Genomic DNA, 25,310 nt, shown 5'->3' with positions numbered 1-25,310 from the left:
GATCAAAAGTATGTTGTCGCCCTGCGGGGATCATGGGTGAAACGCTCAAATGCAGCCAAATCCAAGTCTAACAGCTGAGCCAAATGAGGCAAAGGCATAGTCCAAAAGAAAGTAGTAGTCCAAGAATAAAAAGGTCCCCGTGAGAATTAGGGGACTTGGCAAAATGAAATAAAAAGGAATGAGGTCATGAAAATGAAGAGGGAAAAATAGAGTAAAAGAAAAAAGTAAAGAAAAGAAAAGGACACAATCACTGGCTGTAATATAGCCCTCCAGCGCCCGGCGGCGGTTGGGGGAAGTAGTAGCCCGTGCCGGGCGGCGTCATCATGCCTCCCATCCCCACCACGCCCCCGGATCCGGGGCCAGATCCCGGCGCCCCATAGTTGGAGGTGGGGTACATCTGGTTTGCATCATAGAAATAAACAGTGCCGCCAGACTCATGGGCGACCGTTCCCGGTTGAGATGGTTGCTCACGAGATGATCCTGGGACTTGGTGAGGCATAGATTGTTGGCCCGGTGGGAAATTTGGTACAGATGCACCAGGTCCCATCGGCCCATTATAGGCAGGGAATTCCGGGCCAGAGCTAGGATAGTACATTCCGCCAGGGTAGTAACTCGGATAAAATCCGGGTTGTGGATATGAGGGGTAGGGCTGAAATGCCGGTGCGTGGATTGCCCTCTCGGGGATCTGAGAGAGCGGAGTAGCAGACGATTGGCTAGGCGGGCCACGAGCGACCACGTCCTGACCATTGACGGGGACTGGGACCTGATGATGGAATGGCTGTTCATGCTGAGGCTGGGGGGGATTAAATGGGAAATTATCAGGGCTTTCAATATCTGCCACAGACACCGTCTTCTTTGGACGAGGTTGGTGCATGGGAATTGGAGCGCGCTGACTTTCACGGTAGGCTGGATGTGGAAGTGGCATGGGAGGCATGGGCCCTGGGGCACCTGTAGGCATCCCATTAGGCGCCGGGGGAAAGGCGATTGGGACGATTGGGCGCGGTGGAGGTGGTAGGCGAACAATAGGCTTGCTGGCATCAGGTGGCATCATAATCGGGCGCGAGTAGGTTGACCCGGCAGGTGAGGGATAGCCATCCTGGGAAGACATGCCAAGCGAAGCCCGGCGGCTCGGAGGAATGCTAGGAGCATAATTGGAGTAGAAACTTGGGCGTCGTGGGTAGAAACCACCACCTCGGCCACGGCCACGGTATGTGTGCTGGTTCGGGCGCATCGCGCGAGGAATGAAGATAAATGAACGTTCGGTTGATGGAAATATGTAGCGGGGAGCTTGAGCGGGGAGGGAGATTCGCACCGGCTTGTCACGGCGCAAGGGAGGGCGATGTTGAGGCAGACGAGTGTGCTGTTTCTTAGCCATGGTTGTTGACTGCGGCTGGGCCATTCCCGGCAGATAGACCACGACCGGTACATTTCCCAGCAACGTAGTGCTTGAAAATGTTCGATTCGGAGGAGAGGATCTAGGAGCAGTGGGAACAGTTGGAGCAGGCTGACGTGTAGCAGAGGGGACTGATTGTTTGGGCGGCGGCAGCTCATCTCCAGCTACAGTGTCATGGAGATCGTGAGCCCACTGCCCGCCACTCGCATCGGCCTTCGAAGAGTCCCTAAAGATGTACAGGTTAGCAAGATGCAATAATCCGTGTAACGGATCAAAGTATACCTTTGAGTATTGCCATCAACAATGAGACCGTACGGCCGAGACTTGCCCTTGTTGGAGGAACGATGGTTGTTGGGCCCCAACTCTGTCGATCTCTTGTCGTGCAGAAAAAAGCTGCCTCGTGTGGGAACAAAGGCCGGGTTCTGGTCCCTTTCCTTGACGTACTTATCATGATCCCGACGCTTTCGAGCAGGCAGTGTTTCACGCTTGGGTTCGGTAGGAGGGGCTGACGGTGTTCGGCCGGTCTGGAGCTCTCGATCTTCGTTCATCTGATGAGACTGGACTTCCTCTGAGTCATCGGAAATCTTCAACCCGTTCAGCATCGCTTCAGTATCGGACACTGTTGTTTTGAGCCCCGGCTTGGTGGGTGATGCAGAGTTATGTCGTGGTTCTCGTCCGTTCGTTTTTCCACCATTCACCTTGCCTGTTCCCATTCCTGTCGACGCCTCGTCTTCGGTCTCACTGCCCTCCACATCCGCATCCTCATCTTCATGGTGACTATGAGCTGAACCCTCGCTCAGAGAGTCATCTTCAAGGTCGCCCGCAAGAGAGCCCTCGTCTTCCCCATCGTCATCTCTGCGCCGTCTGCGGCTTGCCCCGATATGACGTCGCTGGGGAGCCATGGAGTGTTTGGTGAACGGCAGGAATTTGAAAGATCCGATAAAATCGACTTGGGAGATATAAAGGTTTTCGCTAGTTGAAGCCAGTTCAAGGTGGCGATGGGAGGCGGACTGGGTGGATGAGGCAGGCGGGCGTGGAAACAAGGTAAATTCCAAAAAGAACAAGCAAGTGCTAAGAAAACATGAAAGAATGCGAAGAAAGAAAGAGAAAAATGAAGCAACTTGGCTTAGACAAGGTGATGGAGAATGAAGAAGGAAAAAAAGAGCAAGGGGCAAGGGGAAGATATAGAAGAGCAGCGAAGAGCATGATATTCTCAACCGCAACAAGCATGACATCGCAAAGAGACGTCACCCCCGATCGGGTCTAGTGGGGCGGTGAATGAATTCTGCCAGCGTCTAGATTGTTGACCTTTGATTACGTGATCTCTATCTCTGACTAACTTAACTTAGTTAACTAGTCAACTAACTAGAGTTAAATTTGCAAATACTTAAATAATGATAACTATCAAGTTTCAGGTTTCGGAGTGTACATAGGATAGAGCCCTGGATTTGTGGATTATCGGCTCTAGGTTGTACCAGTGTATGCAGTTCCGGGTGATATGCCCATGCTGGTCACCCTGCAATAGGGATGCAGGGAGCGTCGGTTACTGGGTGCATGCGACCACCCTTGATTGATAACACCCAACCCGCACTAGACTATCACCACGGACCTCGAAAGTACTATTTACGCTTGGGCAAAGACCTTTATTTCAAGCTGAATTCTCTCCTAGGCATAAATCACATCAGTATTTGTTTATATAAACATAAACATTTTCTTTACAGGCACGAAAATACCACATAGTGGGTTGAACGTAGAACAAAATCTACCCAGTTATGGAGCTGCGAAGCCCCAGTGAAGCCAGAACAGATCCGGATTTCCCCTTAAACGGGCCGCCTCAGTTCATGGCCACGTCAATACCATTGCAGCTCACAGAGGAGATCATTACAAAATGGCGGCCCAAGTATTGCCCAAAAACGCCTGTGGATTGGCTGCATTAAACCCACCAAAACATAGACAGGGGAAAAAATATTGAAGCCCAATCAGAAGAGATGCATGTGTTGAAGCGACAAAAACACCAGAGTCCACAATTTTAGTCGAACGTGATTTTCGAACCTTGAGACTCAACAATGGCACCACTGAGCCGCTGCACGGTCTCTTTGGAGTATCGAGAGTCGTCAATTTCCGGTCGTTTCGGCTTGTGGGATCGAGGTCGCTCCGAGCCATTTGTCTCGCTAGATTCCGACTCATTCTTCCGACCCTCGCCATCCTTACCAAAGCGTTTCTTGTAGCGAGTGGTAGCATCTTCCGCAAACTCCAGCTTCATGCGGCGACCCAGAAGCATATTCACCCACACCTTGCGCTTGAAGCTCTTCTTGGGCTTTTTCTTGGGCTTCTCAGATTCAGAATCGGAGCTGTCGGATGAATTCTCGTCATCCTCACCAACCATCATGAAGCCTCTCACCGCTGCTTCCGCCGAGGCAAGATCCTCAAACTCCACCCAGCCATATCCCTTGCATTTTCCTGTGTCTTGGAAAGTTGCAAGATGCACATTAGCCAGCGCTCCGCATTGGCTGAAATGACCCTCCATGATTTCCTTAGTGACATCGAATCCCAGGTTTCCGACGAAGATACGACGGGACGGAGGGTGACCGGGCTTGATGGTTGCAGCTTCCTGGTCGCGAGACTTCTCGGGCCGACCCTCGAAGCTCTTTGCGTTTTTGATCAACACTCGACGGCCTGTCACAAGCTGCTCACTCAAAGCCAATGCCTCCTCGAGGGCCTTCGGGGTAGAGAAGTCCACATAGGCAAAGCCCTTGTTCTGGACCTTTCCGAATTTTTCTTGTCCCTTGGGCATGTGAATTCTTGTGATCGTAGCGTCGGTAAAAGAACAATTGCTGGTAAAGAAGTTGCGAAGGTCATCTCTTGTCACAGAGAAAGCCAGGTTGCCGATCCAAACTCCATAGTCAGAGCGTTTAGCTGGAGCCTCCTCGGCTGCTGGCTTAGTAGCCTGGGGCTTTTTCTTCTCAGAGTCTTCTGTGGAAGGCTCTGACTTCTGCTTTTTCGCCTTGCGCAGGGCTTTCTTGGACTGCGGCTCCGGTGCAGAGACATCAATCTCGATTTCGGGGCCTTCCTGCAGCTTGCGCTTCTTGTGGGCAACATCGGGTGGGGGTGATTCAGACATAGTGCCGACAGTGTAACTGCTCCTGGAAAATTCCTGGGAAGTTAAAGATTGAATTTCGAAGAAGATAAATTTCTCCAGATTCACATTCGACGCTAATGAAAATTTTACGGCGGGCCAGATCCGCCCTTCGCGCAGCCCGAGCTTGGCACGCGCCGGGCGACCTCTTTCATAACCCTTGTCCCTTCCTTCCATCCATCCCATCTATTCCATCCATCTTTACCATCCCGTCATCTCATCATGGCACAGGAGATCAAAGAGCTCGGAGTGTCTGACACAATTCCCGATGCTCTGGTCCAAGCCCCAGCCCCGGCAAAACAGTCGGTGCGGTCCTTTAAGTACGACAACCCGCGCAAGTTGACAAAAGAGACAATGGCTAATGGTCATTCTAGGAAAAAATATGCGAAAATAAAACAGAAGTTTGAGTTGGGAATTCGAGAAAATGAGAATTTGATCCGCGAAGAGCTCCGGATCGAGGACTTGTCCAAGCGAATTCAAGAACAGAACGAGTATGTGCTCTAAGGACCTCTGTGGTAGAAATACCTCTAATTTATCACTAGTCAACTACTTGAGGTCCTGATAGAGCTCAACGAAAGTGTTCATGTTTCCCCCTCCATGCGATATGGCCTGAACCTACCTAGTGACACTCCTTTCCTTCCAACCCCGGAGCAAGAAATCACACCCCTAGTCAACGATGCGACCCTTGCGCGAACAGCTTTGAAAGAAGCCAAAGCTGGACTCGCCAGTGGAAATTTTTCTCCCAGCGCTTACCGCCAAGTGGAAGAAAGTATCAAGCGAAACAAGGAGTTTGCCCCGGCTTTACAGTACAGCGACCTGACCAAAGTGCCACACACCGGAGCCACATTGCCAGGGGATGGTGCCAAAGACACCGGCTCGATAGATCGCAAACTCGGGTATTTTACCCCAGAGCATGAAACCGAACATTATCTCGCGCTGGACGCGAAGCTTGGAGATGAGGCAGCTTTACTGCAATTAGCGCGTATCCCAGACGCGCCAACATTTGCCGAACGGGAGAAAGAGGCTGCAATGCGGAATCCAGCCTCGGTCTTCAATTGGCTGCGACGCAATCAACCCCAAACATTGCAGGATCACGAGGTAGCCTCCGAGAAGTCTGCATCACGACCTTCCAATGCCCGAGCATCGAAACGGGCTCCTGCCCAGCGCAAGGAGGAGGAAACTATTGATGAAGACGGAATGGACGTGGAACCGACCCCGAAGGGAAAACGTAAGCGTGACGAGGATACCGGATACCGGCCCAAGGGCGGGAACAATCGATCCAAAAAGAAGAAGGATGACTCGACTCCTAAAGGCACCAAGAAAGCCTGAGGAGGGAGTAACTCGACACTGTTTTCTTTTCTTCTCAATGTATTACTATCGAATTTGTGTGGTTTGCTGTACCCCATAAACATTATTTCCGAAGATATGGCTGTGACTGTGGGAGCGCCAGGTCGGCAACATTTTGATGCAAATTTCCTGGCTATTATACTCTTATATGAAACCCTTGTTGCTTTTGAACGTGCCATAATAGAGGCATACCCATCGTATCACTCAATGCAATCCTTTTCCATTGTCAAATCAATTTCATTTGTTTTTCCTTCCCCATCAATTCGCCTTCAACCTTGAGAGTACATAGTAATGTCGAGCATCTCTCCGTAGTTGGCACTAGCTGATAGCGATAAAGTGGAGCCCGGAGATCAAGTGGAGCCGGTCACGTGGACCAAAAAGTCTCAGACCGTGCTGCATCTCGGAGCTTCATTCTCCAACAAATATCACCGCCATCAACTCTGATCGATCTCTCAACCTCACAATATGGCTATTACGATTTTACCTCCCGTCGTGGAGGACCTTGGTCCCTATCAATCAGGATCTGACGAGTCCATGTCCGACAATTCCGACTCTGATATTGAAATGAGCGGCGTTTCTCGATCAAACAAGCGGGCCCACCTGGGTAGTAAGAAGAACGGCAAAGGAATCGTGACACCTGGTGAAGTTGTCACTGATGACCCCCAATGGATGAGGTGAGTTCCCAAATACGCCCTCGGCCCCGCGCAAAGCACAAGAGAGCGCGGGGTATTCAACATCAATTTATTCGGGACTCGAGTTAATCTGTTCGTCTCCACAGAGGTCATGGTACTTTTACAAACCCTCTTTCTACATCCATTGTTGCCACTGTCGCCGGCACCGTTCAAAAAACCAACAAATTGCTCTCAGTCCACCCACTGCGAGCCCGATACACACCCGAAATCGGTGATCTAGTCGTTGGCCGTATTGTCGAGGTCCAATCACGACGTTGGAAGGTCGACGTCGCCGCCCCCCTCCTTGCACAACTTCCTCTCTCCGCAATCAACTTGCCCGGTGGTATCCTGCGACGACGAACAAGCGCCGACGAGCTTCAGATCCGAACTTTCTTCTGCGAGGGCGACTTGGTAGTAGCTGAGGTGCAGAGCGTGCACCAGGATGGCGCAGCATCATTGCACACACGGTCTTTGAAATATGGAAAGCTGCGAAATGGTGTTTTCTTAGCTGTCACTGGAACCGGAGGCAGTGGGGCCAATAGCTCTAGTGTGAAGGGTGGCGTTGGGTCTTTGGCGGTTCCGGGAGATGCCACTGGTACCGGTGGAGTCGTACGGTCACGACGACAGGTATGGACGCTGGAAACACACAATGGTGGCGGTGAGGTGGATGTTTATCTTGGTGTCAATGGCTATATCTATATTGCGAAGCACGCGGACGGTGCTGCTGCGACCACATCAGCTTCAGAAAACGTTGCGATCAGCCGCATGGAGGAGATGGTGTCCAGTTCGATCTACTCCAGTCAGAATGATGAGATCCCTCCTCAGACTCGGCGGGAGATTGCCCGTTTGGCACAGAGTATCCAGGTGCTGGTGCAAGGTGGTGTACGCGTGGATGAGGACACTGTCAGACAGGCCTACGAAGCTAGTCAGCAAGTTGATTTGGAGGTTGGTGATGATGATGAGGATGAGTACAGTGAAGGCCGAGAGTATCTTGAGGGCTCCAAGGCTCGGCGGATTCTAGAGTTGGTGGTGCATGGGAATTAGGTCATGTTCTGCTTTAACTGGATAGATGATTCCAATGTACGATATAGGGCGGACCGGTGATACCCCGTGCAAGAATGGATCCCCCCATTATCTATGATATCTTATTCTCTGGTCAAATTGTAAATGTATGATCTTCCTAGGATATACCCCCAGCCCACGAAAATTGGGCAATTTGGTAAGAAAGCACCAGTTCTGGCCCACTTGGAGTTGATGAATGACTACTACGTACCCCGTAGTTAAAGGTGAATAGTACTAAGACAATGAAACAAGCATATAGGAGAAATCTGTTCAATTATAATCAATACAATCCAGAATGGAGTTAGACCGGCCAAGCCGCTTCTATAGATGAAGGGAGTCACTTAGATCTATGCTTTTTACTCTTTTACTTCTTCCAAAGATCCGAAAAGATGCATAATTAAAAGTGAAGAAAAGAACACAAGGCCAAAATGGGAGGAACGAGGGGGGAATAGAAAGATGAATACTTTCCAAGCATCAATTTATCCAAACCACATCAAAAGCTATACTTAGGATTCAAACACCGGGATAACATTGGTCCAATTGCCTCGGGCACGTTCATCCCAGTATCCATCCTTGCCGCCCTTAAGACGCCAAATAACCTCTCCGTCGGTGTCTTTGGTGGCAGGCGTAAACCAGCGCGGAGTCCAGCTCTCGCCGGCAGCTTCCATTTCTCGCCTACGGGCACGCTGACCCTCCTCCAGCTGGACCTTCACTTCTTCGGCGCGGTCCAGGTCACCTTCTTCCAGGGCACGCTGATCAGGGCGGAGACGGGAGTCAGTAGGTGGAAGATGCGAGTCTTCAATGGGGGTAATTTCGTTGAGAGTAGCGGCAAAGGAGGTTAGTCCATAGTGCTTGGGGGCATTTGGGACGAGCGGGCCGGCGGTCCAGATTGGATTGCCGGATGGGGAGCCGTCGCGGGTTAATGTCACAGACGAAGGCCAGGTGCCTACTAGACCAAGTGACACCGGTTTGTTATGAGAGTCAACGGCGCGGGTGGAGACTTCCTCGCTGCGACCGGAAAACATGCCACCGGCCTTGAAAGTCGAGATGGAGCGGTGCCCTGTGGACTCGTTGGAGACGGTCATTTCACCAACGGGCTCCACGTACTTCTCACCAGCAATGATATTGCGTAGGAAAGAGGTAGAGGGGACCCAGCTGAAGTGCTCGCCCGTAGCATGCAAGGTGATGCGTACGCGGCCTTCGGTGGTGATTTCAGCAGACTTGCCCCAGAATTTCTGACTAGGCATCGGGGATTGGGCAAGACTCCATTCGCGGCTGTCAGCCTGGTAGGCTAGCTGCACAGGCCGATGGGACACTTTCTCAGCAATGAAACGGAACCCTTTATCTTCACGAACAAGTTCATATGTTTCGCCAAGCATGGGGTTGAAGGGTTTGCGGATAGAGCGTTCCCGCACTCGGTTGCTGGAAATTGAGGAGATGGCAAACGCGGTAACATACATCAGTCGCTCAACAGCATCTGATAATTGAGAAGCTTTGTCCAATAGCGAAGAGTACTCCAGGATCTCTGCCGCACGTTGCAGCAGGGACATCGGTTCATTGGCGGATACAGGCATCGATATTTGGGACAGGTCCTTGCCAACGTTCTTGCGCAGGAATCCGATCAAGCTCGGAGGCATGACGGTGGGGGCAGTTATGTTTTGACGTCGAGGTACAGCATCTAGAGGCAACGGAGCTAGAGACTTTGCGCGAGATGGGAAGAGTGACGAGGTACCGGTGCCATCGTGGGGAGCAGATTCCGGTTCATCCTCACTGTCTGAGGGTGCATCGTCCTCCACATCCTCAGCAGCCGGGGCAGGCCGATCCTTCGCAGGGTCTTCATCATCACTATCTTGAATGGTCAGAAGTGGGGATGGGGCGCCGCCATCGGTAGCATCAAAGAATTCCTGCGAGATATCTGACTCCATACTGCGCCTAGGCACCATGGAGAACCGGGGCGGATTTCGTCGTTGTTTACTCTCCGAAATGAGGGTTGAGAACTCCGACACCACATTGTCAAGATCGCGCAAAACAGCCATCAAATTATCATGCATATCATCCATGCCATCCGCATGGCTGGCGATGCTAGCAGGCTTACCAGAGCCTGCTGGCACTGCCAGCTGGGAGGCGTTAGGGCCAGATTGCTTTCCACTGGAAGTGGAGTTTCCACTCGCCTTGCGTTTCCAGAAGGGGCGTCTTGCATCTCCCTGGGGGTCAGTCCCAGGAGGATGAGGGCTCGGAGAGCGACCTCGGCTGCGAGGCTCTCTGGGCGATGGCAGCGGCGAGGTCGCGAGATATTTGGGATCAGTGTCCTTGGCAAGCCGACGCACCGCATCGCGGGTGCCAGATACCTTGCCCACCAGGCCCTCGACTCGAGTCCATTCGCGTTCTTCCTCCGCAGAAGCGGACGGCGGCATAGTCAACCGCAGTTCCGGGGGACCAATAGTAAGCGAGCCGTTGTCCTGCGATGTACCCTTTAAAGAAGCCCTCTCCAAGGCCTGCTTCCATGTCGCAAACTCATGGTCATTGCTGGCACGGAGATGCCAGATCTCGGCGCCCGAATCAATGGAAATCTCGCGAGACTTCTCGTTGGTTGCCACGGCCGCCAATGAGAGTGGAATCGCACCGCGCAAGGCGGACGAGTTAGGGTCATGGTAGTAAGAAAGAGTCGACGAGATGAAGTCCAGGGAAAAGTACCGACGTGCCCAGCCCTGGTGACGCTTTCTCCGCCGTTTCTGCAAAATTCCGCTTTGTATGTTCGGTGGAGCCGATAAGTCAGACCGTTGCGCCTGCAGGGTAGCCCGGCTATTGCCCCGTCGACGACCGGTCGTCTGTGGCAGCGACTCCGTAGAGCCTGTTTGTTGAGACTGCGCTATGGATGCCACTGAAGCATGGGGTTGCAGGCCGGTTGGATATGTAAGCAGGACAAGGGTGACTGTTTTGGAGACCTGTTTGGAAAAGGTGTTGTCGAATACAAGCGCGTAATTTCCCGACTCGCTCGCCGACACGTCGTATGTGCCCTTAGAGATCCTATCCGCTTCGCATTTCCCAATCCATTTGATCGACTTGAGGCCAATGGCCGTCAGCTTCTCGATGACGGTGGTCTGCTGATTGCGGGAGCCGGGGTTAGCGGCGGTAGCGGGGAGGTTCTCGTTGGAATCGGTGCTTTGGGAATCGGAGGCGGGCAGATGGGACGCCAGTGATGACTGGCCAGGATGCTTGAAGATTCCAAAGTTCACAGATTTCTTGTGCGGTTGGATGCTCCATGAGATGGTGTGGCCAGCGCTGACATTGATCCAGCGTACGAAGTAGGACTATTCATGAATAAAGAAATATATTAGTTGAATTGAGTACCAATAGTTCCTGAGTATCACCGGACTCACCTTGCTATGGATTTGCAGCTCCTCCATGGCTGCCATGATTGCGCAATGTTGGGAGTTTGGAGGGGGAGAAGATCCGCGAAGTGTACAAGCTGTTGCGGACCGGGAGTTGCGGCTGAAGGGGCGAAAACAAGGAACAAGGCGAAACAAGTTATAAATAACACCTTTCTCAACAATAACGAGCTGAAGAAGGAAGAGGAGATCTTTCTCTTTCTCTCTTTCTAAGCTACTACCTATAGACTCAATAATAGGGCGATCTGGTGGCGGGGGAAAGCGGAACCGCCAACGCTTTAAATGGTCCGAGGCTGAGGACACACTTCACATGTACAATTCTCGGTATATGATTCAATGGATTTCATACATGCCTAGGTAGGTACTAGTACAAGCCTTGTGGCAGTTTAAGTTTAATTCTACACGACCTGTGCTCAGAAGAAAAAGGTGCCCAATGTGGCTTGTTCATTGTGTAGTGTTTACAGGATCCCCCCTAAAACACCAGAACAGGTGTATCAATGTATCAAATTAAGACAAAACAGAAATCGGAAAGAGATTCAAACCAGGGGGCTAAGAAGATTGAATGCATATGCCCATCGTTTTTGTTTTCAGTCTGCTTTTCCTGCAGCAACAGAACCTTCGCGATGATAGAATAAAAGAAGAAAAAGAAAATAGTACACTATACAGATGGTCCCTTTACCGACGACTGGCTTTCATGTTGGTAAACATCAACTTGAAACCATTGCACAGGGCCTGCATATCCGGGTAGGGGTTCTTTTGCAACTCAAACCCTTGGGGAATCACCTTCACTGGCCAGTTCTGCAATCGAGAGTGCTCGCCAGCCTTGAAACAAAGGTAGAAGTAACCGGGGTGTTTGGGGTTGATGCAGAATGCATAGGCCGAGCGACGAGGGTTGGCCTTGGTATAGGTCTCAAGCCATTGGTCTGTCAAGGGGGTTAGCAAAAATCCATATAACATAGAACTATCAAGCGTAAACATACCGGTTTCAGTCTTGCTACCATCCTGGTGCTTCTCATTACCAATCATCTCCTCGACCTTCTTGGCCATCGCCTTGACGTGGTTGACAATCAAATCATCCAGATCGCTGTAGGTGTACTTGCCCCCAACCTTGAGAACGCGACCAACAGAAAACTCGTTCTCTTTGTCCAGCTCAAGGACATCGATATGTTGATAGACGCCCTGCGCCACCTTCCAGGTGACTGCCAGGTGATCGGGTCCTCGGGATGAGGGGCGAATGACCACTTCACCACGACTCCGGGAGCCCAGGTATTCCTCAGCCTGTGTAGAGTTGAATGGTCGGAAGAGCGGGTGTTTGATGACACGCATGGCCTGTCCGCTACTCTGTGTACTCTCCTGCTGGGACTCTCGATCCTTCTGTTCTTGCACCTCATCCCAGTCGCCGAAGCCAAGGTCTGGGTTTCGGCGGATTGGGTGACTGACCTGATCCTCCCGCAGAGACACATTGCAGGTAAAGCCCTTCTTGTTTAGGTACAGAATCTTGGCAGGCACGGTCTGGTGTTGTTGGTAGACATTGCGCACAGACAGATCGTAGGGCACCCCCAATTCGGTCTCTGCGACCAGCGCATCGACCCCACAGTCCAACCGGGCATCAATATGATCCTCAAACACCCGCTTGATGGCAATAGGTACCACCATGCCGACCTTCAAAGATTCGGGCGTCTCACCCGTGAACATAGTGAAAATGTCCTCGGTGCTCAGGAAGACGAAGTGCTTGCGCAGTTCCTCATAGGGTTGCTGTAACTCTGCACGAATGGTTTCCAAAGTGGCACGCTTGCGTTGGTTGAGGTTCTTCTCCAGCTGCTCAGCATACTCCTCAAGAATCAGGTCGTTGACACGATCCTGCTGCTCGTCCCGGAAAAGCTTGCGAACAATTGCCCCAGAGCCATTCTCATCGGTCTCCGCCTTGATGTCTTCTTCATCCAACTCCAATGCATCAGCAGCCATCTTGCGGGCAATATCGTAATCTTCAGGGTGCACTCGGGTGTTATCTAGTGGATCTGCATCTGCATCTGCGTTCTCGTAGTCAATGTAAACGAAACTGGCGCAGTTGTTCCACACTTTAACACCCATAGCTGGGTACTGGGCGTTGACACCCAGCAGCTCCACACGATTATCCACATTTCCACCGTTCAAATTGACAATCTTGAGCAGGTGGGCTGCCTTGCGAGGACCAAGTCCACAAACATACGGGAGAAGGTTCGCCGTCAGTGAGTCGTGGACAGCCTCGTTCAGATCCACACCCACAAGATTGACCATGTCGACGAGGGCGGTCTCGAGTTGCTTAAGCAACAGCTCCTGTGACACCAATTGCTGGCCGGGCTTGAACTGGATTGAAACAATATCCCGACCCAAAGAAGCGTATTCTTTCAGTGGACTTTGCAAGTATCGACCCAAAGCCACACAATAGTGAGTAAGTGGTCCGAAGCCTGGATTGTCTTGACGGGCGCGAGGAGAGTTGTGGTAGAGTCGGGCAACCTCATCATTGACAATGACAACCTCAAGACGGTCAGTGATCTCCTCGTCATGATCATCGGTGTAGGTTTGTGTGCGGATGTCTTTTTCTTCGATGAGTTCGTTCAGAAGTTTGTAGAGACGACGAGACTCTGGCGTCATACCGGAGACTCCGAGGACATCTGGTTTGCGTCGCTTGATCAAATTCATGAAAGCAGCAACGTGGGCACCGTCTTCAAAACCTCGGGATGAATCTCCGCATGACAGGTCCTGGAATTTTCCGTTTTCTAGCACACGACCATCTTCTTCAATATAGGCCCAGTGAATGGGATCTCGGCCCACAACACCAGTTCCAGTAGACAGAGCAATGACCCGGGGCACTGTGCCCAGAATCATCCCCTTGGGTTTGCAAGGCGCCTGGTCCAGTCGCTGCGAAAACATTTCACGGCACTCCTTGGCCACATGATTCTCGCATTCCTGTCGAATGTTCTCTTTCACGCTGCGGTTGATGACACGCTCCAGCTTACCAAGTGCCATATCTAGAACTTCACGACGAAGACGATTCCATGCATCGGCGATTTCGGAGTAATTGTCAGATTCAATATCGGCGTAGAGACGTGAACGGAACTGATCAAAGTTCTCGAAGCGTACCCGAACGTCAACCAGCCCTTCCTCCTCGGCTTTCAGCATGCGTAAGAACATCTCCGGGCGACGAGCAATGTCACTAAGCTGCTGGTTCCGGAGATACTTGAATTCGTAGTATGGGTGCTGTTCGTCGATTCGGCGCAAACCCTTCTCAGTTCGGAAACAATCGACAACTCCATTCATGTAGTATGCTTGACGAATGACCTTGCGCATCTTAGGACTTAGCACAAGCTCTTCAGTGAACATGGACTTCGCAGCTTTGAGAACCTGTGATGAGTTGGAAAAGTCGGAGTCAACAAATTGATCTGCCAATTCTTCTGGAAGCTCGCCAGGGTCCTCCGTGTACTGCCGACGACCTTCTTTCGAGGCGTTTTGTGCAAAAGCATCGGCGGTGATACCAAATGCTCGTACCAGGTTGTAGGCCTTTCCGTTTCGCACCCGCTCAAAGAAAGATTTGTTGGTCGCCTTGCGCCGTTGTGTCTCACCGTTGACTTCGCCGTTCACTGCAGCCGTATCACGTAGCTGAGAAGCATATTGGAAATGAATATAGTCCTGCACATCTTGAAGCTCCTCCATGGTCGCGGCAGCAGCCAAAAGATCTTCCACATTGGCATCTTCGATATTGAACAGACTTTGAATGCCGTCATAAGCTTTCTGAATAGTATTGCGCTTGTCGACCAGGGCACGAAATTTGAGGTCGTAATCGAAGATATCCCAGAGATCCGTCATATTTAGGAGTTTCTCGGCACGAATGCTATACTGTGCAGAATCATCGGCAGAGTCGGTGCCATTGATTGGTTCTTTGACGGCGTGAATCATGTAATCCTTTCGATGTTGGAAGATGAAAGGAACCTCCCAGTCATCTGTAATCAGGAATTCGAGCATCTTGGCTACAGAGCGCTGGAATGGCTCACGCAGCTCCGGTTCGATGCGTTTCTTGAGCAGCATGAGATTCGAAATCCAGACCGCCTCCTCTCGGAACTGATCCTCCGTCAAGACGACGTGTTTGTATGGCTTCCGAGCGACCTGGTGGCGCTCAGGCTCATCGAGCAGACGAATTTCGTTGTCATCCTCCGTTAACATACGCTCCGCGAGCTCCGAGGGCTCGAAGACATCCTTGAGATCCAAGTGTCTTTCTTCGACCTCCTTCTCTTCATCTTCCTGTTCTTCAATATCCAGGGCAAACCTATATTCGGTACCATCACCGAACGCTGCGCGCATATCTTCGAGGGCATTTTCATCCAGACCCGCCGCTTCGGTGGCCCCAAGACCAGGCATAGAAGCCCGGATTGGGGGTGCAACCTCGAGATCATCCCGCTCCCGTTGTCCCTCTTCGTCGGAAAAGGTGTCTTCTTCGATGAAGTCGTCGAATTCATCCTGGCCGCCGCGGTGGCCGGTGCGAGTGTATTGAGCAGCCTCTTCATCTTCGTCTGAGTTGAAAATATCATCGATGCCTTGGGCCTGTTGTCGGGAGTCGCGATCCTTGCCTCGCTTCAGACGCTTGAATTTGGACTGTATTTAGAGAAAGGTCACGGTGTTAGCAAAAACTCCCCGCCATCTGATTATTGTCGCCCAAGTTCGTGCTTCATCACAGTCATTATGGGAGATCACATACCTCTGACGCAGATCCACGACTGAGTCCAGGGACATGTTCACCGATCAACTCTAAATCCTCTTCGTCGAGGTGCTCTTCACGAGGACGAGATCGTTTTTTCTCGCGGCGGCGTTTGGCGCGCTCCTCGATCTCTTCATCCTCATCATCGATAAACCCCTCGCGGACCTATATTGGAATTGCATGTCAGCGCGCAAGTCTCTTTGGCATTCAAATTCACACTCACGGCGCGAGCGGCATCCTCATCGTCATCTTCGTCTTCGTCCTCTTCACTCGAGTCGTCGTAATGATTCGCGCGACCTGTTCGCTCCTGAATTTCTCCATCAGAGTTCTCGGCCACGTCCCCGTCGTTCTCATCATCATCCAGAGCCTCGCCTTCAACCAGGTCCCGCAGACTCATGGTGGCTGTTCGAAGAGATGTCTCTTCACTGCGGAATTGAAAGAGAGCTGGAAAAGATGAAGATTGCGACTCGGAATAGTTAGCTCCAGCACCCGACTCGCGAAGATGATAGAGAAGGAGAGTTGTGGGTGAGAGAAATTGGAAAAGACAAAAGCTAGAGCTGGAGAGAAAGGAAGACTACGAGGGAGAGGACGGAGTGTGGCGGTGATTGGTTGGAAGGAGTGCGTGTGGCTTGTGCACCCAAAGGGGGACTCGTGTGGCTGGTGAGTTTGATCACGTGAGGCATGACCATTGAATGGAATCAATATTTTGAATTTGGATTTCTGTATAAATGATTAGTACCGAGATTATGCCAAATTCAGTAATGTCATCTACCACTGCTGTACAAGTATATTTTCAGACCCCATGCAATTTGCCCCATATGTCTATTAGAATTACTCCGTACTTGGGCATTCATGGATCTCCTAGAGAGATTTTCCCCCTAAAAGCCTGATCCTATGGGGTAAGGGAGGGTGGAGCAACCAGGAACATGTGTTTCAGCGAAAGTAGAACGCCTGAACCCATTGACCTACGTTGTTCAGAATTTCCCCTGAATAGCATCACTGCTTCAAACCCCCGTTTGGCGCCGACTGATCATCCTACCAGTATTGTTGGTCCAATCGATGCGCCCGCGAGGCCCAATCAGCGCTGCCAAGACCATCAGTGATATCGGGTTCCCCGCCGCTAGCTCGCGACTCCAAACCTAACCTCCCTCCCACTACAGTGGTCGTTGGCCTAGCGCTATCGTTCCCCGATCACTTTTTTTTCGTCTGTTTTTACGTCCTTCTTTGCGTCTCTTGATTCTTTCCTTCCGGACCTCCGACGCTGTGTAGAGATCTTCTCTCTCCCCACCGGCGCCATGGCGGACCAGTTCAAACCCCGGACGATGAAACGCAAGAATGTCAAAGGTCTTGCGCTCAATGCAGCCCCGAAACCCGCCGCGAACGCCTCTGACGGGGATGCCCAGGTTCCTGGAGCGATTGGAAATAGCGAAAGCAACCGCACAGATACTCTAGAAATCGGACTGGAGTTCCGACTAGATCTCCGCAGCGAGGACCTGGTGACTTTGAAAGAGCTGGGCGCTGGAAATGGAGGCACGGTCTCAAAAGTGATGCATGCATCGACCAAGGTTGTGATGGCTCGAAAGGTAAGGCAAAGGGAGATTTGACGTGTTCCAGCGTAGGCTCTTGAGGCTGACTGTCATCCCACCAGATTATCCGAGTTGAGGCCAAAGAAAATGTGCGGAAGCAGATTCTACGAGAACTCCGAGTCGGACATGACTGCAACTGCCCCAATATTGTGACCTTTTATGGCGCGTTCCAGAACGAGGCAAGAGATATTGTCCTGTGCATGGAATACATGGATTGCGGGTAAAGTTGCCGAAATCGAAGCGAATGAGGGGCAACTGGCTGATAATGGATATTAGGTCCCTCGATCGTGTGTCAAAAGACTTTGGTCCCGTTCGAGTAGATGTGCTGGGTAAGATCACTGAGTCTGTGCTGGCTGGTCTTGTCTACCTGTACGAGGTGCACCGCATCATGCACCGAGACATCAAACCATCCAACGTCCTGGTCAACTCCCGCGGAAACATTAAGCTTTGTGACTTTGGTGTCGCCACCGAGACAGTTAATTCGATTGCCGATACTTTCGTCGGAACGTCAACGTACATGGCTCCGGAACGAATTCAGGGAGGCGCTTACACCGTTCGGTCCGATGTGTGGAGTGTGGGTCTGACGGTCATGGAGTTGGCTGTAGGAAAGTTCCCATTCGATCACTCCGACCCGGCCGCAGGAAATCGCGCCAGTACAGGGCCGATGGGTATTCTCGACCTGCTTCAGCAGATTGTTCATGAATCCGCTCCCAAATTGCCCAAGAGTGATGCCTTCCCACCCATTCTGCACGACTTTGTCGGGAAGTGTTTGATGAAGAAATCCGAGGAACGGCCAACTCCCCGAGAGCTCTACGTGCGTGCTATCTACCTAGCGCCTTTGTTTGCTTATCGTGAATGACTAACACTGCGTATAGGACAAGGACGCTTTCTTACAAGCGGCTAAGCGCACACCTGTTGATCTGCAAGAGTGGGCTATCAGCATGATGGAAAGACACAATCGTAAATCGTATCTGGCACCACCAGCGCCCAAGTCACTCAAAGAGGGCACTCCATCCACAACAAGCACCCCACCTGCTGCAGTGCCGGCACCTACGTCTGCTCTGCCAACTCCCCCCAAGCCCGCCCCCATAAGCAAATCAGCTCGTCCACCTCAACCTCAACAGTCTCCCTACCACCAGACACCCACGTCGGGTGACATCCCCCTCAACATCGCCAGTGATGCATCTGCCAATCGTTATTATGGTGGCAGCCAGCAGAACAACCATTATTCTTCTTCGCGCTCTACGCGTTCTCCACCGCCCCCATCTCTGGAACACCTGTCCCTGGAAACCAGAATGGACGACGATCGCTCCAGCCGGCGCCCGACCCGTCATATCGGCGACCCGGTGTCTGCTGTTGATGCCCCTTCTCGGCCCTTCATGAGCCCACGCTCTATGAGCACAAACAACAATAAGCCCCAAGCCAGCCTGATACCCGGGACATTGCCATTGCGTCCTGCTCCCCCAACCGGGCCCCCTCCACCTGCCCCCGCATCTAGTGGGAACTGGCGTGGTTATTCCGGTCATATTCCGGGAGCCAATGCTTGAATCGCACGATATGGATGTTGATCTAACCTCGGAGTAATTATGGTTCCCCTCAAAGTGTCTGCATACGCACATGATAGTTGCGCCTTTGAGCTCGTTCATCGGAGCTTTCTCAGATTATATCTTCGAATCTGCTTCTTTAACGTTTCATTATAAGATCTCCGTTGCTATTTTCGTGTGGCTCTTGTCCGACTTGACGATCTGCCCGTTTCCTTCCCTGGCGTGTATGGACAAGAAAAAAAGAATGACCAGGGTTGAGTACAGATACCTCCTCCCCCGAATTCCGCTTCATCCACCCTCCTCTTTCCCTCCCTACTGTCATCTATGGGGTCCTTTCTCTTTGTCTTCTTGCAGTGACCTGTGGACACTTCCATCATTTTCCTTTTCTTGTCTTATCTTCTGTCAATGACTTGATTCTTGCCAACCACGACAACGACAACGACGACCTTGGCTTATTCATATTTCTTTATCTCTTTCTGACTTTTCCTGCTCAGATATGCTCCTGCATGATACGGCGTACATGAGTGCAAGTTCTTGATGATGCTACAAATTATATTTCCAATCAACACTTCTGCTTCAACGTAATATATAGATCTCAATGATTCACCATAAGTATCGTGGGTTTAGATTAGTATGAATCATCATCATTGACACCATTTGAGCAAAAATGCAAAGACGTTGATTTATAGCTATAAAAGCTGGCTTGAGAAACTCAAAAGTCTGACCGAGCTGCAGGATGTATGACAACATAACCAAATATAGATACAGAGCAAAGGCTCGACGAAAATACCGAGCAGATAACTAGATGCTAATGCATAGCACCCCAAAAGGAATATAATAAACATGATACTTCACATCACGGACGCCAGAACCTTCAGACACCAGACCAGTAGAACCGTGTCCATGAACACCCGAAAATTGCAAGTAGAGAAACACACGCAACTCAAACATCATCTCTATTTCATAACCAACTCCGGCCCAGCCAAAGGACTCGGGCCCTGGACAGGAGTGATATTGGGAGTGGAATTGGACAAAGGCGAGGATGCCATATCCACCATGCTCATCATCGAGCTGGATTTACCACCACGAGTGCTGGCAGAACTTCCTCCACGGCCGGATCCCGCAACACCTCCTGCACGGCCACCGCGACCTTCGTGAGCCGCAGACGCAGTAATGCCATTGCGATCAGGAGTGCCTTTATCGCCCTGCTCGGCCTTCTTGGCCCCTCGTGGCCTGCGAGAGGTTCCTCCTCTCGAACCGGGTCCACGAAGAGGCAGACCGGTATCCTGGGAAATAGGCACAGCGGCAGCAATAGCGACGTGAGGGTGAGAGGCCAATGCTCTACCACGACCCGCCCCGCGGCCACGACCTCGACCACGCTTAATGGTTCCATCCGCACTGTGAGATTTATTAGCAAGGTACTCGCCTTCTGTTTCTTGGACAAGAAAGAGACTAACCGTTCCACCTGGACCTTCTCCCCCTCCGGCACCAGCGGGCCACTATACACAAAGAATCCATCTTTACTGGCCGCAGCTTGTTCCTGCCATGCCATCTCCGTGTCGTCGACAAATGGATCATCCCGATCGTACTCCTCAACCTTCTTGCGTCTTTTCTTCTTTCCGTCCCCAGCGTCCGAAGTCACACCATTAGTGCCAGTTCCCGCACCACTCATGGTGACATCTCCATCCACATCGCTGTCGCGGTCTGCTTCAAGGCTGAGATCCTCATCCGCACTTTCAGTCAGTCCCTTTTCATTTCGCTCCAATGCAGCGCCAGCGGCAGCTACACGGGCGAGGCGATCTTTGTGAGCCGCTAAGCGAGGATGCAAGGCCGCAAAGCCGTACTGTTCCTCTGCCAGCTGCGCGAAATTTATGATCTGGTTGCCTTTTGACAGCGGGATGTGCACCACTATGTTGGGCGTCGAACGCGAATCGGGTGATTTGGAGGAATCGTCGCCTCCCATGCCAAACAGCGCATTGGTAATTAAGCCTGAGCCTTGAGGGAGCTGTGGAGTTTCCTTGGCTGCGCGCGCCGGCTTGGGGGATGGCGCCTTCGATGAGGGGGCCGTCGCAGCACCCTTTTCTTTCTTTGCACTTGACACTGGCTGCTCTTTTGGCGGCTTGGAGTCGATCTCCATTGCGTCATTTTGTTGAGTGGGCCGTTGCGGCGTAGACTTTTGCGCTGGGGTTTGCGGTTGCCGAGGCTGGGTCTGTGGTTGGGCCTGGACCTGGGGTTGCATTGGTGGTTTCTGCTGCTGTTGCGGCAAAACCGGTGGTGACAACTCTAACGCAGGCGGCTGTGAATGGTAAGGGCGTTGATCTGATGGCGGATACGGAGTGCTATAGTGGCTCGAAGATTGCAGGGCCGGTGGTACATGGACCGTTCCATGCGACGGTGATGACGCGGGTAGCGCCGACGGTCCTAATGATGGGTATGTCGGCGTTGGTACTGGAGAGGACACCGCAGAAACATGGGCCGAAGATGAGCGCGGCAGTGGAGTGTATATGCGGGCATTTTGGGTCGGTGGGTCAATAATGCTGGAGATCGCGGGTGACGCGCTGGCACGATAATTAGGCTGTGGCGACTTGGCAGGGGTCGGACTATAGGCTGGAGCTGGAGATGGGTTATCAAAGGCCGATCGAATTGGGTCGAAGTTTTGACCACTGGTGCGATGCGGGGCAGGTTGAGTGGCCTGGGGTGGAGGCTGCGATGGTTGTGGATATGGCTGTGACAAGGCGTAGTTCGGCGCCGAGGCTGGTGCAGGATGAGGGCTTGTATAAGATGGCGCCGGAGCAACAGGAGCAGGTTGCGGAGGTGTCAGGACGGGTTGAGATTGAGATTGAGGTTGGGGTGGAGGTTGGGGTTGCGATTGCTGTGTTGGTTGTGATTGGGGAGGACTCCGAGGGTTTGCCGTCGCAGGTGCTGGCGCCGCGGGTGTGGCTTCTTCTGGTTGCTCCAGCTTGGGTTTCTTGCGAGAGGCGGCAGTAGCGTTTGACTTTTCTCTCGGGCGGCGAGGTGCTCGAGTTGGCTTTTCTTTTGGCTCGGCTTTGGATTTTGAAGGAGTATCTTTTGAAGGAGTATCGGGGGTGTTGGTGTCGTCGTCCTTCTTCCGACGCGACCGTCTGGCCGGGCCAGAGACACGTCGCTTGTCAGGTTTCTCTTCGATGACTGGTTTATCGTCCTTAGTCACCTCCATAGGAGAATCGGTGGACATGATCAAAAAAATGGAAAATTATAATTAATTTGATGGAGACCGATGGTGGAGATATTCAACGGTCGGGAGTCGATTATCACCAAAGGGAAGGGAAGGAAAAAGGAAAACGGGGAATGGAGAGAGAGAATGGGGGGGGGAGGGAATCACAGATAAGACAAATGTGTTATAGCTCAAACACCGAGAACATGAACATGAACTTGAACATGAAACAGTGGGGGATGGTGCAGATCAAGAAGAAAATGAGTTGAAGAGAGAGGGAAAGGAAAAGGGAAAGGAAGGAAGAGAAAAGAAAAGAAAAAGGGCAAGAAAGGGGAAAATAGCGATCAAGGAGTTTTGATGTGGTCGATTCATTAATTGGGAGTTTTCCCGGTTTGATATGTATGGAAATCAGAAATCGAATACATTCATAGATCAACCAATCACAAGGGAAGACAATCATTCAGAGCTTGATTGTGACCAAATCTGGAATATAGATACAGGAGTTTATAATTGAAAACCTGAAGCTCTAGAAATCATGGAATGATCATCCTGAAGCCATGCGCGCGGATCTAGCGTCAGTGGGGCGTCTAAGTATACATGAGCACACAGACCCTATTTCCCCTCTATACGTATATCCGAGCGACTTCGCCTTGGGATATGATAATCTGTCGGGAAAACATTGGCTTGGTCGAGGAAGAAGATTATGGAAATGTTCATAGATGCAGTGAATTGATTTTATATGCTTGACTTGCCCTACCGGAGATCAGTTCCAGCAAGCCGAGCCGACATGCCACCACTTCCGGCTTCTGCCTATATGAGCACATCAGGGCCGAAGAGGACTCGATAGACTGGAGTCAGGTATCTGGGAATCAACCTGATTCCAGAGATGCAATGCTGCCCAACGAGAGGTGTGCAAAACAGAAGTTGACTAGCTTGGATCAAAGCTTCCGAATTTGGTTGCGCAGGATTGCCTCTTTGGGACTAGTACAGACACATCGCACGCTAGCCAGATGTGGTTAGTGTGATGCATCCACATTTTAGCTTTTTTGAGCCGCAGGCCCCGCGCTGACATAACTTCCTTTCCATCCGCCATGTCTTTCCGAGGTGAGCGTTTTGTCCTAGACCTGGAGGACGAGGTCAATCCTCCAGAGAACCCAGTCCCTTCTCCTTTCTCTCTCATTGGAGAGATTCAGGAGCGAGACCCGGCCCCAGCTGCACCGCCAGCCCCTACGCCCACCGCTTCTTCCACTGGTTTCCCCGCCCACCGACGACGCAACAAGCCTTCCTCCTTCAAGCAACGACGAGCAGAGCAGGCAGCTCAGGCAGCTGAGCCGGCTCAGCTAAATGACGCTCCAACGCCAACCGCCCCAGATGAAAAGTCCTCGATCGCGGCGGAGAACAGCAGGCACCTGGCATCCATGTCGGAAGCGCAGATTCAGCGCGAGCGGGAAGAGCTGATGGCCTCAATAGACCCCGGTCTATTAGAACGCTTTCTACGGCGGGCAAAAATAGACGAAGATGATCAGTTCAGTCAGGGTTCACAGGAGCCAGCGGCAGAGCCAACAAATCAATCGGCACCATCAAAATCGAAGAAAGTCGTTTCCTTCGATATCCCGGCTCCTGCCGTGGAGCCAACGCCCAATATGAGGCCAGAACCTACCCCAAAACTGCAGATGGCTCCTCCGAAGCCCCCAACCAACGATGATCTTCCTCCCTCTAAAATCCCAGAAGATCTTCGCCCGGCCTCTGAACGCCCATCCCTAGACCCGGCTATGATTGAAACCTTCCATTTCCCCCAGCCAAAGCAACCGATGCCGACACTCGACCCCAACGACCCAAACTTTCTCGCAGACATGCAATCTCACTACTTTCCCGAAATGGCTCACGACCCCTCTGGACTCTCGTGGCTCAAACCGCCTTCTGCCGACGAAGAGGATCCAGACTCTACATCTCCCTATCACCCTGCCAGCAACGCCGCGTCTATCGCTCCCTCTGGCATTCGATTCTCATTGCGTGGAACCTTAATCGCACCTAATACCTCTCTCTCTCTCCCGACTACCCTTGGCCTCCATCATCACGGCGAGGATCCGCACGCAGCGGGGTATACCATCCCGGAACTGGCGATCTTATCGCGCTCAACGTTCCCTGCTCAACGGTGTGTTGCATGGCAGGTTATAGGCCGGATTCTTTTCCGTCTTGGTCGTTCAGAGTTCGGAGATCGTGGTGGACAGCTATCAGAGGGACTGTGGCATGTGATTGAGAAGGAAGGTGTTGTGGCAGGCATGTTAGCTGAAGCGGAGGGTGCATCTGGCCAGTTCCCAGGCATGAATTCCCGGACCAGCCAGGATGGGCAGGATAAGAAAAATGATCAGGGCGAGGCAACTATGCCGCTTGCATCGGGGATTGGCCGCCATGCCAGCGCTGCCGCGTGGGCCGTTGAAGGTGTATGGTTGTGGCAGAAGGGCGGTGGTGGTGACCGTGGATTGCTGAAGGAGGGCCAGATCCGATCTCAGTAATCAATTGCTTAGGTAGTAGGCCTCGTTGAGTTTCCACTGCTATTTATATTTCCGACTTCTGACATCCGTATATATATTATGTACGATGCATATGCCTTGACTATACCATCCAAAGATTATCCGTTGACCAGCAAAGCAATTAAAACCAACCTTTTGGAACACGATCACCTAGATATACAGTCAACTAGGAAGATTTAACCATCATTGAACCTCCTCCATCGCTCAGATGAGCTACAAGCCCCAAATTCGCAGTAGGCAACCCTTAGATAGGGGAACAGCATCACCTTGGAAATTAACATTTGAAACTGTCGTCCAATCCTCATTGCCCTGGCGTTCGACAATTTTCAACTCTAAAGCAGTGGGCTGCCGTGATCCATGCGCACCAATCACTAAATAAACTTGTCAGGGCTAAATATTAATCAGGAAGACTCACCGCAAAATTACCAGCTCCCCACGAACCCTCCATGAACTTCATCCAAGTTCGACAGTAGCAGAACAAGGGTCGTAGAACCTAAGGGAACATAAGGATAAACAAATATACTCTAGCATAAAGGCATCTTTTACCGGTATATGTGATGTATCAATGAAGCAGCCTCCAACTTAATAGTGCAGTAAACCATATGCAGCGTTGAGAATCAACGCGGCCAAAACACCTTCTCCCTGGTGGGCTTCAGTTAGCCCTTCCTCGTCACGCTGCATTGCTTTTATTGCAGGCTAATTTGATCCTTGAATTTATGATAC

At 51.6% G+C, this 25,310-nt stretch overlaps 9 protein-coding genes across 9 annotated transcripts; 4 read left to right on the top strand and 5 right to left on the bottom strand.

The window, feature by feature from the left end:
- Positions 1-247: 247 nt before the first annotated feature.
- On the bottom strand, positions 248-2,295 carry N7484_007673 (uncharacterized protein; the record flags this gene model as incomplete). The annotated part of the gene is made up of 2 exons (XM_057118060.1): positions 248-1,619; positions 1,676-2,295. 2 exons carry the CDS (start codon positions 2,293-2,295, stop codon positions 248-250), a joined length of 1,992 nt encoding a protein of 663 aa, XP_056971095.1.
- Positions 2,296-3,422: 1,127 nt separating this feature from the next.
- On the bottom strand, positions 3,423-4,514 carry N7484_007672 (putative RNA binding protein Rnp24; the record flags this gene model as incomplete). Its single annotated transcript, XM_057118059.1, has 1 exon — positions 3,423-4,514. One exon carries the CDS (start codon positions 4,512-4,514, stop codon positions 3,423-3,425), a length of 1,092 nt encoding a protein of 363 aa, XP_056971094.1.
- A 237-nt stretch (positions 4,515-4,751) lies between these two features.
- On the top strand, positions 4,752-5,858 carry N7484_007671 (uncharacterized protein; the record flags this gene model as incomplete). Its single annotated transcript, XM_057118058.1, has 2 exons — positions 4,752-5,020; positions 5,072-5,858. 2 exons carry the CDS (start codon positions 4,752-4,754, stop codon positions 5,856-5,858), a joined length of 1,056 nt encoding a protein of 351 aa, XP_056971093.1.
- A 483-nt stretch (positions 5,859-6,341) lies between these two features.
- On the top strand, positions 6,342-7,591 carry N7484_007670 (exosome non-catalytic core subunit RRP4; the record flags this gene model as incomplete). Its single annotated transcript, XM_057118057.1, has 2 exons — positions 6,342-6,550; positions 6,655-7,591. The coding sequence occupies 2 exons, from the start codon at positions 6,342-6,344 to the stop codon at positions 7,589-7,591; spliced, it is 1,146 nt and encodes a 381-aa protein (XP_056971092.1).
- A 524-nt stretch (positions 7,592-8,115) lies between these two features.
- N7484_007669 (oxysterol-binding protein related protein OSH3) lies at positions 8,116-11,025 on the bottom strand (the record flags this gene model as incomplete). Its single annotated transcript, XM_057118056.1, has 2 exons — positions 8,116-10,920; positions 10,990-11,025. The coding sequence occupies 2 exons, from the start codon at positions 11,023-11,025 to the stop codon at positions 8,116-8,118; spliced, it is 2,841 nt and encodes a 946-aa protein (XP_056971091.1).
- Positions 11,026-11,673: 648 nt separating this feature from the next.
- On the bottom strand, positions 11,674-16,127 carry spt6 (chromatin-remodeling histone chaperone SPT6; the record flags this gene model as incomplete). Its single annotated transcript, XM_057118055.1, has 4 exons — positions 11,674-11,921; positions 11,979-15,627; positions 15,731-15,895; positions 15,954-16,127. The coding sequence occupies 4 exons, from the start codon at positions 16,125-16,127 to the stop codon at positions 11,674-11,676; spliced, it is 4,236 nt and encodes a 1,411-aa protein (XP_056971090.1).
- Positions 16,128-17,025: 898 nt separating this feature from the next.
- Positions 17,026-18,863, top strand: ste7 (MAP kinase kinase Ste7; the record flags this gene model as incomplete). The annotated part of the gene is made up of 4 exons (XM_057118054.1): positions 17,026-17,313; positions 17,379-17,536; positions 17,593-18,130; positions 18,192-18,863. The coding sequence occupies 4 exons, from the start codon at positions 17,026-17,028 to the stop codon at positions 18,861-18,863; spliced, it is 1,656 nt and encodes a 551-aa protein (XP_056971089.1).
- Positions 18,864-19,816: 953 nt separating this feature from the next.
- On the bottom strand, positions 19,817-22,074 carry N7484_007666 (uncharacterized protein; the record flags this gene model as incomplete). Its single annotated transcript, XM_057118053.1, has 2 exons — positions 19,817-20,258; positions 20,318-22,074. 2 exons carry the CDS (start codon positions 22,072-22,074, stop codon positions 19,817-19,819), a joined length of 2,199 nt encoding a protein of 732 aa, XP_056971088.1.
- Positions 22,075-23,144: 1,070 nt separating this feature from the next.
- N7484_007665 (RPAP1 family protein) lies at positions 23,145-24,569 on the top strand (the record flags this gene model as incomplete). Its single annotated transcript, XM_057118052.1, has 1 exon — positions 23,145-24,569. One exon carries the CDS (start codon positions 23,145-23,147, stop codon positions 24,567-24,569), a length of 1,425 nt encoding a protein of 474 aa, XP_056971087.1.
- Between the last annotated feature and the right edge of the window lie 741 nt (positions 24,570-25,310).

This window comes from Penicillium longicatenatum, assembly GCF_028827895.1.
Source record: "Penicillium longicatenatum strain IBT 33135 chromosome Unknown contig_4_segment0_segment0, whole genome shotgun sequence".
Classification (NCBI taxonomy): Eukaryota; Fungi; Ascomycota; class Eurotiomycetes; order Eurotiales; family Aspergillaceae; genus Penicillium; species Penicillium longicatenatum.
Note: the sequence above shows the minus strand (reverse complement) of the source record. Positions and strands in the feature narration are given on the sequence as shown.